Genomic DNA, 14,569 nt, shown 5'->3' with positions numbered 1-14,569 from the left:
TTATTAGAATAATCTCATCTTATCCTGTGTACGTCTTGGAGTTGTGGTTGGAATAGTTATCCAGACAAAACTATTCGTCTATTCCCATTCAAGGCGGGCCACTGAAAAGAACTAGTTGCAGCTGAGTTCCAATCATTTGTTACCTCACAAATTTTCCATCTCTAGTCTCGATTTTAATTTGTTTTTCGGGTGGATTAGCTTAATGATCATGCTATTGGGTCTTCTAATCGCATTAACTATGACAACTTGCAGTGCGCTTTAATTACCATGTGATTTACATTTAATGAGTGCTTGAAATTTTCCATTTTATATCTTATTCTGTCATTATTGTAACATATTAATCCGACAAGCACGATAGCTACTGCTCTTGTCGTACTCTAAGATTAATTTCCCCACGCGTTTTATCGTTGCTATATCCATGGGCATGGGCAACCTTTAACTATATTTATTTAGCTATAATTCTTGGATAAGAGAGGATTGATTCATAAAAATTATTCTCTTAATTTAGCAACCAACCAAAGCAACAAAGATCTAAGGATAAATCCCTAACCCGTGTCCACTCATACTAATAATTCGTAATAATAATTGAGCAACTCGACACGGATACATGACGTGGATCCGCGCTGGCGACAAATGTTGACTAACCTAGCCTACCATCTCCATTCTCCACGTCCAATCAGACAATCCAACAGCAAGACGCCACGTCGAACTTGGCCAGTCCATTGTCCACGTCATCACGTGGGCCAACACGGCGGTCTCAGGACTGGTATATATAAACGGGTCCATGAAAGGTCGGAACGGACACTGAATCTATAGAGATGGGAGAGAAGGGGAGGGAGACGGTGATGAGCCTCTCAGACATGGTCATGGGGTTCTTTGAGGAGGTCGAAGAAGAGCCCTGGGATAATGCCGGCGGCGAAGAAGCCGGTGACGACGACGATGACGAAGAAGAATCCAGGGGTTTCTGGCAGACGCAACACCGGCTCCTCCAAGTACGTAATTATATATATATATATATATATATATATATATATCCAAGTGGTCATAGATTCCAAGTTATAAACATGTACAAAAGCTGTACAGATATTAATTAACTAATATTATATATATCACAGGAAGCATTGGCTAAGAGTAGCTCCACGGAGAAGAGGATAAGGATGGATACAGAGGATGCCGTAAGGAATATGAACTCTGGGAGTTTTGTTTGTTTTTGCTCAAATCTTATGGCCAAGGAGTACTGCAGGAGTTGCACACTGCGTTACATCACGGAACGGCTTAAAAAATCTGGGTATAATAGTGCTCTTTGCAAGTCCAAATGGAGGAGTTCATTAGATATTCCTTCAGGTATATAAGTTTTATATCAACACATATATTTATATATATAACATTGTCATCATGATGTAATCGTTGAAGCTATCAAATTGTATGCAGGAGAGCATAGCTACGTAGACGTAGTGATGGAGTCGAGAAGTGGGAAGAGAAGCCCAGTAAGAGTCGTCGTCGAGTTTAACTTCCGAGCCGAGTTCGAGATGGCGAGAGCTAGTGAGGAGTACAACCACCTCGTGGGTGTACTGCCGGAGATCTTTGTAGGCAAGTCTGAGAAGGTAAAGAGCGTAGTGAAGATCATGTGTGCTGCGGCAAAGAGGTGCATGAAGGATAACAAGATGCATATGGCACCATGGAGGAAGGATAAGTATATGTTATCCAAGTGGTTATCCACTCCGGATAGGATAGCACCAGGGGCCTTTATGCCCATCAATTTTGTTACACAAAGGCAGCCTAAGTCAAGGGCTTCCATGTTGACATTTGATTTGCATCCAACTCCTCTCCAGGTTGCATGAAATTAATGCGTTAATATATATCTATATTTAGACAGATTTACTATACACAGAATCATAGTACGAGACCAGTGGTATTTTCACCTATTTGATTTTTATTGTAATTTTTTTTTGGGAAGAAAAGTAGCAGCAGGAAAGAAAGGTTGCATAGTACGAGACAGTGGTATTAATGAATTTTATATAAAGTGCTACTATTGGCTTTATTTAACCGGATCCTATCCAAATCGTTCCTCACCCGATCCAATTTCCAACCAGAGAAATAAACTAGCATTATTGGATCCCAAATACGAATCCGATTCTTTTATCTGGTCTCGAACGTTCGAATTGCTTATCGGAATAAAACAATTTTATCGGAGTAAATCCGGATTCGTTTATTTCTTCCTCCTCCCCTCTTATCCCTACCGCCTTCCTCCTGTCCGCCATCTCCTCGATGCTTGCTTATTCCGCTTATCGAGCATTCGAAACCCCCAGGCCGGTGGGCTATTGCATTACCATCTCTCGCAATCCGAAGAGAACCCGAAGAGGAGCGAGAATGGAGCTCGCGATCACGAAGCCCGACGATTGGCATCTCCATCTCCGCGACGGCGACCTTCTCCAAGCAGTAGTGTCGCATAGGTACTTCCCCTCTCCTTGCTCTTATCGATCTCGAAGTATGCGGATGCTTTCTAGGTCTTAATGGTGTCATCGACGCAGCGCGAGGCATTTCGGTAGGGCGATCGTGATGCCGAACCTGAAGCCGCCGGTCACCACCACGGCTCGAGCCGTGGCTTATAAAGAAGCGATCTTGAAGGCGATTCCGACCGGAAGTGAGTTCAACCCGCTGATGACGCTATACTTGACGGATGAGACGAGCCCCGAGGAGATCAAGATTGCCAGTGAGTTGTTCTTTTTCACTTGCTTTAAATTCTTTACAGTAGGATGAAATAAGTTTATATGTCCCTTTTATTACTATTCCTATTTGTGATTTTTCTTTTTCTTTGTCAGGGAAGAGTGGAGTTGTTTATGCTGTAAAAATGTACCCTGCTGGAGCAACTACCAATTCTCAAGATGGAGTTACCGATGTTTTTGGGAAGTGCTTACCTGTTCTTGAGGAGATGGTGAAGCAAGAGATGCCATTGCTTGTAAGTAAGTTGGCTTTTTTTTTTAAACTGTAAGATTCATGCATATTACTTGCGTAGATTTGATCTTGCTGTGCACAGTTAACTGCATTCCTATGTCCATACTTGTGAAGCAAGATCTGAGGTGATGAATGAAAATGCTCATGTATGCCGTCATGCCATGTTTATTTCAATTTTTTTACGAGTAGAAAAACCAACACCATGTCAAGCATTTAGTAAGTTCAAAATTAACACTTTGCAAGCTGGGAGCTGTATTTATATGCCTCACCAGAACAGCGAAACTATTAGGAGAAACAGCAGATCTATAATTGTAACATTCAGAATCATTTTCAGGTTAACATATTTTCTATACCTAGGCTACCTTATTTCATTACTAATGATTCCTTCACTTGTATCATTTTTGACAATGGCGGTCACTGAGAGACTACTTCCTTGCGAAATCACTTTGCAGGTTCATGGGGAAGTTACTGATCCAGATGTTGACACATTTGACCGTGAGAAGGTCTTCATTGAAACGATATTAGCACCTCTTGTCCAGAAATTTCCTCAGCTCAAAATTGTAATGGAACATATCACTACCTTGGATGCAGTGAGGTTCATAGAATCATGCAACAAAGGTCTGAACTTTGTCACATAGTTTGCTTTTCCCTCGTCTGAATTTTCTCATTTCTTTGAAGGATATTCTTCTTCCATAATTGAACGATATTTCCCATTCTTCAGAGACTGTTGCTGCAACTGTGACTCCACAACATCTTCTTCTCAATAGAAATTCATTGTTTAAGGGTGGTTTGCAGCCTCACAACTACTGTCTTCCAGTACTGAAAAGAGAAATTCATAGTAAGTCCAATGATCCCTTTGCCATGTAAAATTTATTCCATTCTTGCTTCCTATATGTAGCATAATGTACTTTTTATCTCATGCGACTTGTATGTGAGTAACTTGAACAATGATTGTGATGCGCCCTAATGTTAAAATGATTGCATCTTGCTAGCTATTATCTTTTGATTCGACATCCAACTTCAGACTTTTGAAAATTTTATAGGACAAGCTATAGTATCAGCTGTGACAAGTGGGAGCAGACAATATTTTCTTGGCACCGACAGTGCTCCACATGAGAGACGAAGAAAAGAGTGTTCATGTGGATGTGCAGGCATATATAGTGCACCTGTTGCTTTGTCGCTTTATGCTAAGGTATTTGAACAGGTAAGCTCTCTCTATCTCATTGTAAAGGTCTATAGAAGTAGATCTTTTTTCTTTGTTTTCTTTTTATTGTTGTGTAGATAAGCTGGGTGGTAATAAAGAGGCTCACAAGATGTTAGTTTGCTAGGCCATTTATGTTGCAGAATCAATCATTTTATCTGTTGTATGAATATATCTTGTTATGTTTCTTTATCAGGCTGGTGCTCTTGACAAACTAGAAGCATTTACAAGCTTCAATGGCCCAGATTTTTATGGCCTTCCAAGGAACACTTCGAGGATGGTATTGAGAAAGAGCGCATGGGAAGTACCCAAAACCTACACGTATCCATCTGGAGAACTAGTGCCTATGTTTGCTGGCGAGACTCTCGAATGGCTTCCGTTCGACATCTGACCATTTTACAATTCGAAGAGTTGTATTTTGTTTCATTTGCATATAGCGCGGCATGTAACAAGCTGCTGTTCGTTCCCTGCTATCTTTTTTCTCCTCTTGTAACCCAATTAGGCTGCATTTTTTAGTGCGGTCCTTAGTCCTTAAAAGGTTAACTTACATATTTATTTTGGCTAATCAATCAATAATCACTTCTTTGATCTTGCGAACAATTTAAAATTTTTTCTTTCTTTTTGTGAATGAATAATTATGTTGAATCATCAGGTTGGAATTATATGCTCAGAGTTACTGTGCTGTGTGTTCTATGTCAATGTCGTGAACTTGTAATACCTAATGGAGTTTTATCTTCTGTGGTACATAATTAGCAAGCAAGTCTCCTCAATGTACTACAGTTTGCTGGAAACATACTTTCAGGAGTTGCGGCTACTAGATCACCTACTAAAAACTGATCGAAGAAATGAAGACAAATGACAAATCAAAAGCTTAAAATCCTTAAATTCTCAACATTTTGATCCTAAATATCCGACTACTCAGCAAAGTATTTAGTAAAGGAGGAGATTCTACTCAAAGAAATCATTTATTTTTCCAAGATATAGGAACTTATGAACAATTAAAATGTATATATCTCATTTCTCAAATCTTAATCCATTCGACACTACCAGATCATCCTCCCCAAACTCCTCCTGAATCCAACTTCGCAGCTCCCTGCTCATCCTCCCATCTACCACCTCCCTCTCCTCCATATCCCTCACCAGCCCCACTGCCTCCGCCTTTCTTCCCCTTCTACAAATCTCCTCTAACAACGCTCGGCAAGTAATCCCGTCGACGGCTCTCCCCATCCCCGCCACCGTCCACATCACCCTCTCCGCCGCCGCAACCTCGCCTTCCATCGCCAGCGCACTCACAAGCGAATTCCCCGCCTTCGCACTCAACATCAGGCCCTTCTCACGCATTTCATCAAACAACTCCTGTGCATTCCTCGTTCTCCCCTGCGCAGACAGCCCGTGTATTAAATAACTATAAGTGCATGAATCCGGCTCGCATTTGTACACCGGACCCATCTGGTGGAATATTCTTAGCGCATCGTTGAGATGAAGCGACTGCGAGTATCCTTTAACCAGAGCATTAAGCGACATCACGTCCGGCTCGACATGCGCATCAACCATTTGCCGAAATAGCGCACTGACGATATCCATGTAAACGTAGTGTATGTAAGAATTGGGCCCCCCGCGAGCCAGGAGAGCGGTGAAGAGAAGGTTGTAAGTGTGGGCATTAGGATGAACACTTGGGTCAGGAGAAGCGCGCATGCGAGTGTAGACATGCATGGCTTTGCCGAGCTTCCTTGCTTCGCAGTAAAAGTAAATGATGGTGTTGTAGAGCGTTGAGGTGACGGGGAAGGAGGGGAGGGAAAGGGATAGAGAGGTGATAGAGTCGAACTCGGTGTAGAGGCGAGAAGAGCCGAGCTTTTTGATAGTGATGAGGAAGGGGTTGGGATCGGGGCGGAAGCGAGGGTGGTGGAGATACCACGAGAGGAGGTGAAAGCAGAGGAGAGGGTTGGATTCGTGGACTAGGGTTTCGGCGAGGTCGGAGGAGGAGAAGCGAGGAGGGAGGGAGGAGATAGCGCGGTCGAGGAGGGTGGGGTCGAGGGGTTGGGGTTTGGATTTGCCGCGCTTGCTTCGGGGAAGGCGACGGGTGGAATAGGGAGAGATGGATAAGGGGATAAGGGACTTATTCTTGATGGATTGGAATAAGGTGAAGGGATAGCGGAGAGTTATCCGAATCATTGGAGGGAATTGGAAGGGCGGCGGTGTTCGTAATTGTTAAGAGTAGACGAAGATGGATAGTTTGGTGAGATCAAGGAGAGTTGGTTGAAAGTTTAACGGGTCGGATCCCGTCCAGTGATCCGAGTCCAGTCCTTCTATGTGGTTAGATTTGCAAGATAATTTCACTTTATAATCACATTACATATATAGACCAAAATATACCTTATTTGCAAAAAAAGGTTATCCTGTCATGGGGGCTGTGGAAAAGAATATTACATTTGTTAAGTTTTAAACGTGGTTCAGCTTGACTGCTCGGCATTGAGATAACTCGAAGATTAGCTAGGCATCGCCATAGTTTAGTATTGGCTTGACAGTATTTAACTTTGAAGTCTAGTCTAGCGGCGTAATAATTTAAAGCAATAGTTTGCTATCTACAACTCGATTAATGAGAGGGTTGAGTCGACTGACCTAAGTCTAACTAGTTTATCTTTTTATTCATTGTCTAACTTATGAGCTCTTTAATAATATAATAGAGAAGTTATCCCTAATCTAACCACAAATATGTTGCTGTTATTCTGCATAACGTACCTTCTGATATTTTAGAAATAAAAGTCAATTCTTACCGTATGCTAAATAGTTTCATAAAAGAAGAGGATGGGATTACTTTTAAACCCCTATTTGATCCTCTATTTGTTCTTAATATTTAAAAGTAAAGAAATACAAGAAAACAAAAAGGGAAGAAAAGATAGCACGTCAAAGTAATTTATTACCACTCAAAACAAACACGAAGAAGTAACACAAAGCATTTTTGTCATTTTGGTAAGCTCTCAACACCGAGAACAACGTTATTCATCTTCCTACTACTAACGTCAGGAAGTACTGTTCCTACTCCCCTTATGCTCCAATAAGCTATTACGATTGCCAGAATATTCTCGTCCAAATCTCATGGGTTTACATCTGAGGACACAGTGTGACGTTTCTGGGGCCAAACACAAAGGCACCAGCAGTGTAAAGAACTTGTAGTTCATTATTAGGCAACTTGAGCACCCTCTCAAACTTCAGTGCAGCCCCTCCTCTTCCAGGGTACACGGCCACGTTGCAGTACCGCAACGGCGACGGCTTGACGAAGACCCTGCACTTCCCGGCGGTGAAGCTCGTCAGCGTCGACGTCTGGATCAAGAAGTAGCCGTTGGAATCGGCGGTCGCCTTTACCGTTGCGCCGCGATTTCCGACGATACACAGTAGGCTAGCAGTAGCACCTTGCGTGCATGATAGAGAGTAAGATATAAAGATGAAGGTTAGAAAAAGAAAGAAAGAATGATGATAAGAATTTTATTGACATCTCAAGAGAGATTGAAGCAGACCAGGAACAGGTGATGCATCCATGGACTTATCATAGCCCTGGAGCTTGCATGACTTGCAGAAGACAATGCCTTCAATACCAACACTAAAATTTGTTGGGTGTCGGAAGGTAATGGCATTGGCATTAAAAGGAAGAGAGCCCAGAAAGAGCACTAAAATTGGAAGAGATACAACAAGGCACCTGAACGAAGACATGTTCAACTCCTCAGCTTTTGGCAACCAACCAACTACTACGAAGGGAGAGAGAGGTTTGAGTTGGGTTTGCAACTGGAGCCTTATTTATAGTGGGGCTTCGGCATGGTGATTTGAGCTTGATTTGATCATTTAAATTCCACTGGAGATGCCATTGCCCAGTCGGTGCATAGCTAGTCAACTTCTTGGTCTACATGTGAAACTGCAGGGCGTCATGAAAACTATCTAATTCTCCATTTTCTTATGCTTACTTGTTCCTTGCTCAAGAATGGGATGATCAAGTGATACTGGATTAGTGCATTGGAGAACCTTTCTGCATTAAAATAAACCACAATAAATTACTATCTTGCAACCAAAGTCTCATGGGTTTGAGGGGATAAGGAATTTGCTATCCCAAAAAAGTCTAATATTGCGTGAGTGGAAAGGGATGTGTAAAGTGATGCGTCGACCCAAGTGACTTAATGTCATCGTTCAATGGAGAAAGGAAGCTGCTCCTAATCTTCAGAACCATTTAGTAAATAGAGCCTATATATAAGTATATATATTAAATTTACCTTATAGAGAAACTTCTATGATCCATTTACCAATAAGATAAGGTCACAGTAGAAGTACCTCCCATCCTTAGCTGCCTGAGTGTACCTCGGAAGAAATTTTATACGAGAGTTGCAGTGCTGATGAAGCAAGCCGCACCAATAACCATGTGCTATTGAGCCACTAGTGGTTGGATCAATCATAGCTGCTGCACGAGAAATTATTGAGAATAAAAAATTTGGGGTAAAAAGAAACAGATGAGTGAGATAGGAGGATGACAGAGGTGATAACTAGTGGAAAAGAGAAGAGTTGAGTGGTGTTTAAACTCGTATCAAAATTGACATTAATGAACTAAGTCTACATGATAAAAAGTTGAAGCTCATGTTACACTTTGTTTCAGATCACAGAAAGAAGAGACAGACAGCAACAATAACTAACACAAAGTTATCAACTATTGTTGCCCTTTAATCACATACCTGGGAACAAATATATAATTGAAAACCAAAATAATAGATGTAAACAGAGAGAGAAAAAAGAAACTAATCATAAAGCCACAAATTATGACATGCAAATAGTCAAATACCTTATTCCAGATATTTCTGTCTATTGCTGTAAATGCTAATTGAATGAATGAAGTCCAAGTACTTGAAGCTTTCAGATGGTGGTAAATGTTCATTAAGAAAGATTCTACTACACTTTTTGGTATATCATCGTCATACAACCGCAAGGACTACAAACAAGAAAAATGGGGAGAGTACAGGAAAAGAAACACCACTTGTTCAAATGATTACTAATTAGGCGCTCCTCAACTGCAAAATTGGGTCTATAAGAAAGTCTAAATTCTCACAAACTGGTAGTAGTACCCAAAAACCACAAGAACCAGAGCTAATATTGCAGCAGGAGCAACCCATGTCCAGTACGGATTAGATTTTTTCCTTTTCAGTATGACTTTTGGGAGTTGACTCTGAGTCTTCTTTGGTAAATTTCTGGACCTGACTTTATCATTCTGTTCCTTAGTTTTTGCCTGAGTTGGGGCTTCCAGCGTGACATCAGCTTCCGTCAACTCCCCAACCTTTGCATCAGTTTCAACCTGCTCATCAGAAGCAACAGGTGCTGATGCTGCAGCCTTCTTCTTAGCTTTCTTCTCCTTCTCCTGAAAGTGCATTTCAAAACATTACAAACTTCTCAAATCATGTTTAACGATGAATAGAAAGAAATTTAAACCAGACTATTCACCTTTTGCTTTTTCTCAGCCTCCTTCTGGGCTCTAACTGCTGCTTTTGCTGCTGATTTCTCAGCTAGCTTTTTCTTCCGTTCCATCGCCAACTTAGCTTTTGCAATCTCCTCTTCTCTTTGCATTTCTTTCAACTTTTCAGCAGATATTTCTTTCGATTTTGAAGGCTTTTTCTCAGATTTTTCAGTATCAATTCTATTTGCAGTGTCCTCATATTCTTGCTTCCCTTTCAATTCTACTTCAGTAGTTCTAACAAGCTCTTTGTCGTGAACCTTGTCTATAGGAGCAGTATCAGCTCGTGAAACAGGTTTGACAACCTCCTTTTCTTGCTTTGGAGCCACTTTTACCGGTGTTGTCTCTGTGACTGGGCGTGAATCCAAAATTATGGGCTTTTCATCAGGATTTCGCATCCGGCCATCCCTGCTCAGCTGTCTGTTATCGAGTGACGACAGTATCCTCCGCTCATAATCCTCTCTAAAGGCTTTACTGTTGCTCCATTGTGACATAAACTTTTCTACCTATCATGCAAAAGGAAAAGGTAGTAATGCTCAAAGTCAAAGCTGAATTAGTTCTGTAATGGATGACCAACGTGGACAAGATCAAACCTCACTGTGAGAAAGCCCTTCCAGTGCTGTTACATCCTTCTTTGCAGCAAGTTCCTTGGCATTGTTTAACATTGAACGATTTTGATAGTAGCATGTGTTCTGAATTGTAATTAAACCATAATAAGATGATTAAGTAAAGCTCCAGCAAACATAATGCATCTTTAGAGTCAAGAACATGGTCCCTCACCCTATTCTGCTCTTCCTATTAAATGCGATCCACACAATGCTTTGTGTACTTCAATTTTTAATTGGTGAATGCATAAAATGATCAGATTCTATTCAAAATTCTTTTCTCATTAATTATTAAAATCTATATTCCCAGGTAATCATAAATTTATAATTGTTTGTTACTGCATAGGAGTACTAGCACCAAAGAGAACCATTCTCCATTCAATTATTTTACATTACTCTCATACAAAATATGTTGCAGTAGCACACTTCTTTGATCAAATATCACATCATAAAACCACTACCAATAATCATTTATGATTTAGAATTTAAGATAAAAGCACACCATATGAAGGACAGAAGGAGTGACTGTTATACGAAGATCTCCTTAAGTAAAGGAGGACATGTGCCATTATTATTCCTTCTGAATAATGAAATTCATTTTATTTCCAACATTTCAACTTGAGAGAATGACCAACATCATACTATGTATATGACCACTTTAGTATACCATTAGGCCTTCTAGCTATTTAAAGCGTACCTCCTAAAGTCAAGTATAACACCTGAAGGCATAAGTTCTTGCATTGATGATCATGATATCTCAATGCACAATTCCTTACATAACTGAAACAGCAAATTATGTTTGAAAAATTGAAGTGGCACCAGAAGATTCAGAATAATCCAATGCTGTACAAAGTATATAACACTTGAATCAAAGATCCAAGACAGAGTTGGGGAAGGCAAAAAAAAAAATATCCTAATGCATGCCACCATGTAAAACATAGTTCGAAACGGACACAATTACCGTTGCATCGCGTGATTTTCTCAGCTCATTTATGGTCTCAAATGCCTTGTCTTTTTTTTCATTCACAGATGCCAGATCCTCTTGTAAAGAACTAAGATCAGCATCTATAACCTTTAATTCGTCCTCTAGTTGCTTAATTCTTGTCCTGATTGCTTGTCGCTCCTTTCTAACTCCATCAATATCAGCACCTATTAACTGCAACAAGGTACATAAATTACCACATTTGCTTAATTTTGAACTAAAATATCCATACATGGGGAATTGCATAAGAGAAATTTCCAGTGTAGCAGGTAAACAGACTTACTTTAACCTGGTCTTGAATAGCTTCCTTCTGGCCTACTGAATCCTGAATCTTAGCCCTCATGGCAGAATTAGCAATCACTTTTCCTCTCGTCCCCTCAAGTTGTTTTATTTCCCTTAGCAATTGTTTCTCCTCATCCAAGGATATGCTTTCATGGCTGATACGATAATGCAAGCTCTTAATCTAATTAAATATCACAAAAGGATAGTGTCATATACATCAGAAAATATATATCGAACACCTGACAAATGAGATAGTTCAGCTTACCAAATCATTTAGTTCTTCTTCTGAAGAGCACAAACCCATACCCTTCTCCCTCGCAGCATTATTTGCATTACGGAGCTTTCCTAATGCAGTCTGGAGAGGTTCCATTTCTTTCATCTTCTCATTCACAGCTTCATTAAATTGTTTGTTCTCAGCTGACAAAGGCTTTAATTGTGCAATAACATTCGCTCGTTCAGACTGCAAAGGATCAAATATTTGATCTTAGATGGATAATAAAGTTTGCAATTTTAAATAGCTTCCTTGATGTTGAAACAATGATGAATGAAAACATATATCACACAATGGAGCAGACTAAGACATTTAGAGGTTAAAAAAAATAGTAAATCCAGATCATTGTCTGAATAATCAAAGATCTCCCTTGTCATAAAAGTGCCATTGGTTCATACCATACCTTGCTGTCGCAATAATGAAAGATAGTAATGTATAATAAATTTTTACAAGTTCAATTATTTCTCTTGCTGTAAATAATGGTAAATGAAGTAATACACATAGTGGAACATACCTAGGAAATTTACTAACTTGGAAGTATGAAACCTAATAAATAGTCAGCTTTTCAAATCATCACTTATAAGTAGGAGTTTTCATCAGAAAGAGTAATTAGTGCATGCCATACCCTCTTTGCTTTCAAGGCTTCAGTTATCTGGTATCGATTCTGATTCTTCTTCTGAATGTCCTTGTCAGCTTGTTCAATTTTGGCCTTCATCTTTGGGTCTTCATATGATCGGAACTTAACAAAATAAAACGTATGTATTTGCTTGGGTTCAGGCCACTCATCAACAGCATCCTTGGGGAAATTGGCAGTACCCACATGATCCACTCCTGCAGCCTCTCCAGTTGGTTCATTTTTGTTATCAACCAAACTAAATTTGGCTGATTCTTCAGGTCCCTGCGCAAAATATTGTTAGCTCTATAATCCGTCTCTCTAAAAAGATTGTCTTATCCAGCAACTATCTTCACCTGCGCTTGTGTAATATCAGCCCCAATAATCTCCATGCCCATGATCTCTGCAAAGAGTTCCGAAATGAGTGCCATCATGAAAGTATTAGAAAAGAGATTTTCCAAACATTCTATACTTACCAATCTAGACTTCAATACATGAACAGACACACATCCAATGAATTTCTATCATAAGAAATGGCATGGTACAAGGAAAAGAACAAAAAGAGAGACATAAGCAACCTTATAATCATTCCAGAAACATGTGATGGGCCAATTCCTGATGCACAGCTGAAGTTATACTTGCTGGATAAACAGACTGGTGTGGAGGCTAGATACTTCTCTCAAATGACAGTGCTTGAAAAATGATGGGGCTCCGATATATCATGGATAATCATTGAATACTGATGGACACCATGACATTTGCTAGTGAAGTTATTTATAAAGCCGTATATCCCATTAGGTATAGTAAATTTCTTTTTGCATTCAAAGCAAAGTTGCAAGAAGGATGCTTCACTAGACTAGGTGTTGATCTATGAACAATGAAGATGATAAGACAAGTTTATAATATAAGCTAGAAGAACATCAATGTAATCGTGCTTAACCACTAGAACTTTATAACGTGAAATCAAGGAATGCAGCTGCCAGATTAAGCATTTCAAAATATTTCAACCCCCTTCAATTTCTTCTACTCGATAGATCAATTCTTTAAAAGATGCACATGCCATCTAAATTATCATATATAGGCTATCTGCAGAAGCAGGTCTGATATCATATATCCGTCACCAATATTGTGAACCCTAAATGGATCCTATTCCACTAGCTCTACTAAATGGTCTACAATCCCGCATCAGAATGCCGTTATTCATCCTTTAGGTGTGATCTAACTGCTCATATTCATGAATTCCAGCAAATTTCAAATTAGAAATCTTTTAGACCATCATCTTTGCTATTTCTACAACATCTTGGTGGTTTAAAAACCCCCCCAAAAAAATTGCAATAAATCGAAAACAGCTACTTTTTTACAAATCCAAGATCCAAGCTTGGGGGATTCAGAAATCCGATCGAGCGCAAGAAATATTTGAAAGCACAAACTTTTCGCAAGAAACAGTCAGATCACCGTAAGAACAACAAATACAAATCCGCAAGCAGCACAATCGATCAAAATACGCAAATCTACGACCAAAGAAAAAAAAATTGTCGATCCGATCCGGAAGAATAATAATAATAATTTTTAAAAAAAAATAAGAACCCGATCTCAATCTAAACCAGCCAAAAAGGAAAGTAAAAGTAGTAATTATCCGAAGAAAAAAGGTAAGGGAATACGGATCGTCACCTCGATTCCAAGATCTCGTACGATCCTTTCGAATCGGAGCTGAGGGAGACCGGGTTAAGAAAAGAGTCTGCGACCGCTCTCGCCCCTCTCTTTTCCAAGGGAATGGAGCTATTTATGGAAGGCGATCTTTGAGGGAGACGGGTAAAAATAGGGATGGTAATAGATTAGGGTATAAACATAGATCCTTGTGGTAAAATGTGGGAGAGCGGATCGAGCACTATAAAGGTAGATGTCTCATTTACCTCGACCCGAGGTCTGACTGTCTTCTTCTGCCGAGAGTCGAGAACCATTGCAACGTTTCCCATATGATATACAGTGGATCTAACTTGCCGTCCACCGAATTTACCATTTTACCCTGATTTAGAGAATTAAAAAAAAACATCGAATTATTGTTATTATGCAAATAAATAGTCATAGGGTAAGGTTCGAACGACAATAAAAAATAAATAGTAGGTTAATTTTAATAAATTTCTTAGAAAAATATATGTGTTAGAAGTGTAAATTGAT

General features: G+C 39.8%; 5 protein-coding genes across 6 annotated transcripts; 2 read left to right on the top strand and 3 right to left on the bottom strand.

The window, feature by feature from the left end:
* The first annotated feature begins 805 nt into the window (after positions 1–805).
* Positions 806–2,029, top strand: LOC140798186 (uncharacterized). Its single transcript, XM_073151947.1, has 3 exons — positions 806–992; positions 1,116–1,344; positions 1,432–2,029. Exons 1-3 carry the CDS (start codon positions 819–821, stop codon positions 1,839–1,841), a joined length of 813 nt encoding a protein of 270 aa, XP_073008048.1. The 5' UTR covers positions 806–818; the 3' UTR covers positions 1,842–2,029.
* A 94-nt stretch (positions 2,030–2,123) lies between these two features.
* LOC140798185 (dihydroorotase, mitochondrial) lies at positions 2,124–4,744 on the top strand. The gene is made up of 7 exons (XM_073151946.1): positions 2,124–2,453; positions 2,532–2,713; positions 2,823–2,959; positions 3,408–3,573; positions 3,677–3,793; positions 3,999–4,159; positions 4,353–4,744. Exons 1-7 carry the CDS (start codon positions 2,269–2,271, stop codon positions 4,545–4,547), a joined length of 1,143 nt encoding a protein of 380 aa, XP_073008047.1. The 5' UTR covers positions 2,124–2,268; the 3' UTR covers positions 4,548–4,744.
* A 268-nt stretch (positions 4,745–5,012) lies between these two features.
* Positions 5,013–6,377, bottom strand: LOC140798184 (pentatricopeptide repeat-containing protein At2g27800, mitochondrial-like). Its single transcript, XM_073151945.1, has one exon. The coding sequence runs from the start codon at positions 6,326–6,328 to the stop codon at positions 5,171–5,173; it is 1,158 nt and encodes a 385-aa protein (XP_073008046.1). The 5' UTR covers positions 6,329–6,377; the 3' UTR covers positions 5,013–5,170.
* Positions 6,378–7,048: 671 nt separating this feature from the next.
* On the bottom strand, positions 7,049–7,993 carry LOC140797476 (non-classical arabinogalactan protein 31-like). The gene is made up of 2 exons (XM_073150928.1): positions 7,672–7,993; positions 7,049–7,566 (listed from the first exon to the last, which is right to left on the bottom strand). Exons 1-2 carry the CDS (start codon positions 7,862–7,864, stop codon positions 7,259–7,261), a joined length of 501 nt encoding a protein of 166 aa, XP_073007029.1. The 5' UTR covers positions 7,865–7,993; the 3' UTR covers positions 7,049–7,258.
* Positions 7,994–9,051: 1,058 nt separating this feature from the next.
* On the bottom strand, positions 9,052–14,355 carry LOC140797474 (proton pump-interactor BIP131). 2 transcript variants are annotated; one of them, XM_073150927.1, is made up of 10 exons: positions 14,063–14,343; positions 12,970–13,130; positions 12,748–12,794; positions 12,404–12,676; positions 11,773–11,967; positions 11,509–11,688; positions 11,205–11,399; positions 10,232–10,330; positions 9,629–10,144; positions 9,052–9,545 (listed from the first exon to the last, which is right to left on the bottom strand). In XM_073150927.1, the coding sequence occupies exons 3-10, from the start codon at positions 12,787–12,789 to the stop codon at positions 9,228–9,230; spliced, it is 1,818 nt and encodes a 605-aa protein (XP_073007028.1). In that variant the 5' UTR covers positions 12,790–12,794; positions 12,970–13,130; positions 14,063–14,343; the 3' UTR covers positions 9,052–9,227. The 2 variants fall into 2 exon arrangements, with proteins under 2 accessions (XP_073007028.1, XP_073007027.1); XM_073150926.1 differs by lacking the exon at positions 12,970–13,130 and having other exon boundaries at positions 14,063–14,355.
* Between the last annotated feature and the right edge of the window lie 214 nt (positions 14,356–14,569).

Source organism: Typha latifolia, chromosome 11 (genome assembly GCF_019914945.1).
Source record: "Typha latifolia isolate L0001 chromosome 11, TyphaL0001v2, whole genome shotgun sequence".
Lineage (NCBI taxonomy): Eukaryota > Viridiplantae > Streptophyta > Magnoliopsida > Poales > Typhaceae > Typha > Typha latifolia.
The sequence above is the reverse complement of the archived record's forward strand: the minus strand, read 5'-3'. Positions and strand labels throughout refer to the sequence as shown.

What these genes read in the sequence shown, in the direction of transcription:
- LOC140798186 (XM_073151947.1), top strand. Translation starts at nt 819, where the DNA reads ATGGGAGAGAAGGGGAGGGAGACGGTGATGAGCCTCTCAGACATGGTC. An exon ending in CGCAACACCGGCTCCTCCAA is followed by an intron (nt 993 to 1,115) that starts GTACGTAATTAT and finishes TATATATCACAG; the next exon opens with GAAGCATTGGCTAAGAGTAG. An exon ending in TTCATTAGATATTCCTTCAG is followed by an intron (nt 1,345 to 1,431) that starts GTATATAAGTTT and finishes AATTGTATGCAG; the next exon opens with GAGAGCATAGCTACGTAGAC.
- LOC140798185 (XM_073151946.1), top strand. Translation starts at nt 2,269, where the DNA reads ATGCTTGCTTATTCCGCTTATCGAGCATTCGAAACCCCCAGGCCGGTG. An exon ending in ACTGAAAAGAGAAATTCATA is followed by an intron (nt 3,794 to 3,998) that starts GTAAGTCCAATG and finishes AAAATTTTATAG; the next exon opens with GACAAGCTATAGTATCAGCT. An exon ending in ATGCTAAGGTATTTGAACAG is followed by an intron (nt 4,160 to 4,352) that starts GTAAGCTCTCTC and finishes TTTCTTTATCAG; the next exon opens with GCTGGTGCTCTTGACAAACT.
- LOC140798184 (XM_073151945.1), bottom strand. Translation starts at nt 6,328, where the DNA reads ATGATTCGGATAACTCTCCGCTATCCCTTCACCTTATTCCAATCCATC.
- LOC140797476 (XM_073150928.1), bottom strand. Translation starts at nt 7,864, where the DNA reads ATGTCTTCGTTCAGGTGCCTTGTTGTATCTCTTCCAATTTTAGTGCTC. An exon ending in GGATGCATCACCTGTTCCTG is followed by an intron (nt 7,567 to 7,671) that starts GTCTGCTTCAAT and finishes CATGCACGCAAG; the next exon opens with GTGCTACTGCTAGCCTACTG.
- LOC140797474 (XM_073150926.1), bottom strand. Translation starts at nt 12,789, where the DNA reads ATGGGCATGGAGATTATTGGGGCTGATATTACACAAGCGCAG. An exon ending in AAGCCTTGAAAGCAAAGAGG is followed by an intron (nt 11,968 to 12,403) that starts GTATGGCATGCA and finishes GATCCTTTGCAG; the next exon opens with TCTGAACGAGCGAATGTTAT. An exon ending in AGGCTGAGAAAAAGCAAAAG is followed by an intron (nt 9,546 to 9,628) that starts GTGAATAGTCTG and finishes ATGCACTTTCAG; the next exon opens with GAGAAGGAGAAGAAAGCTAA.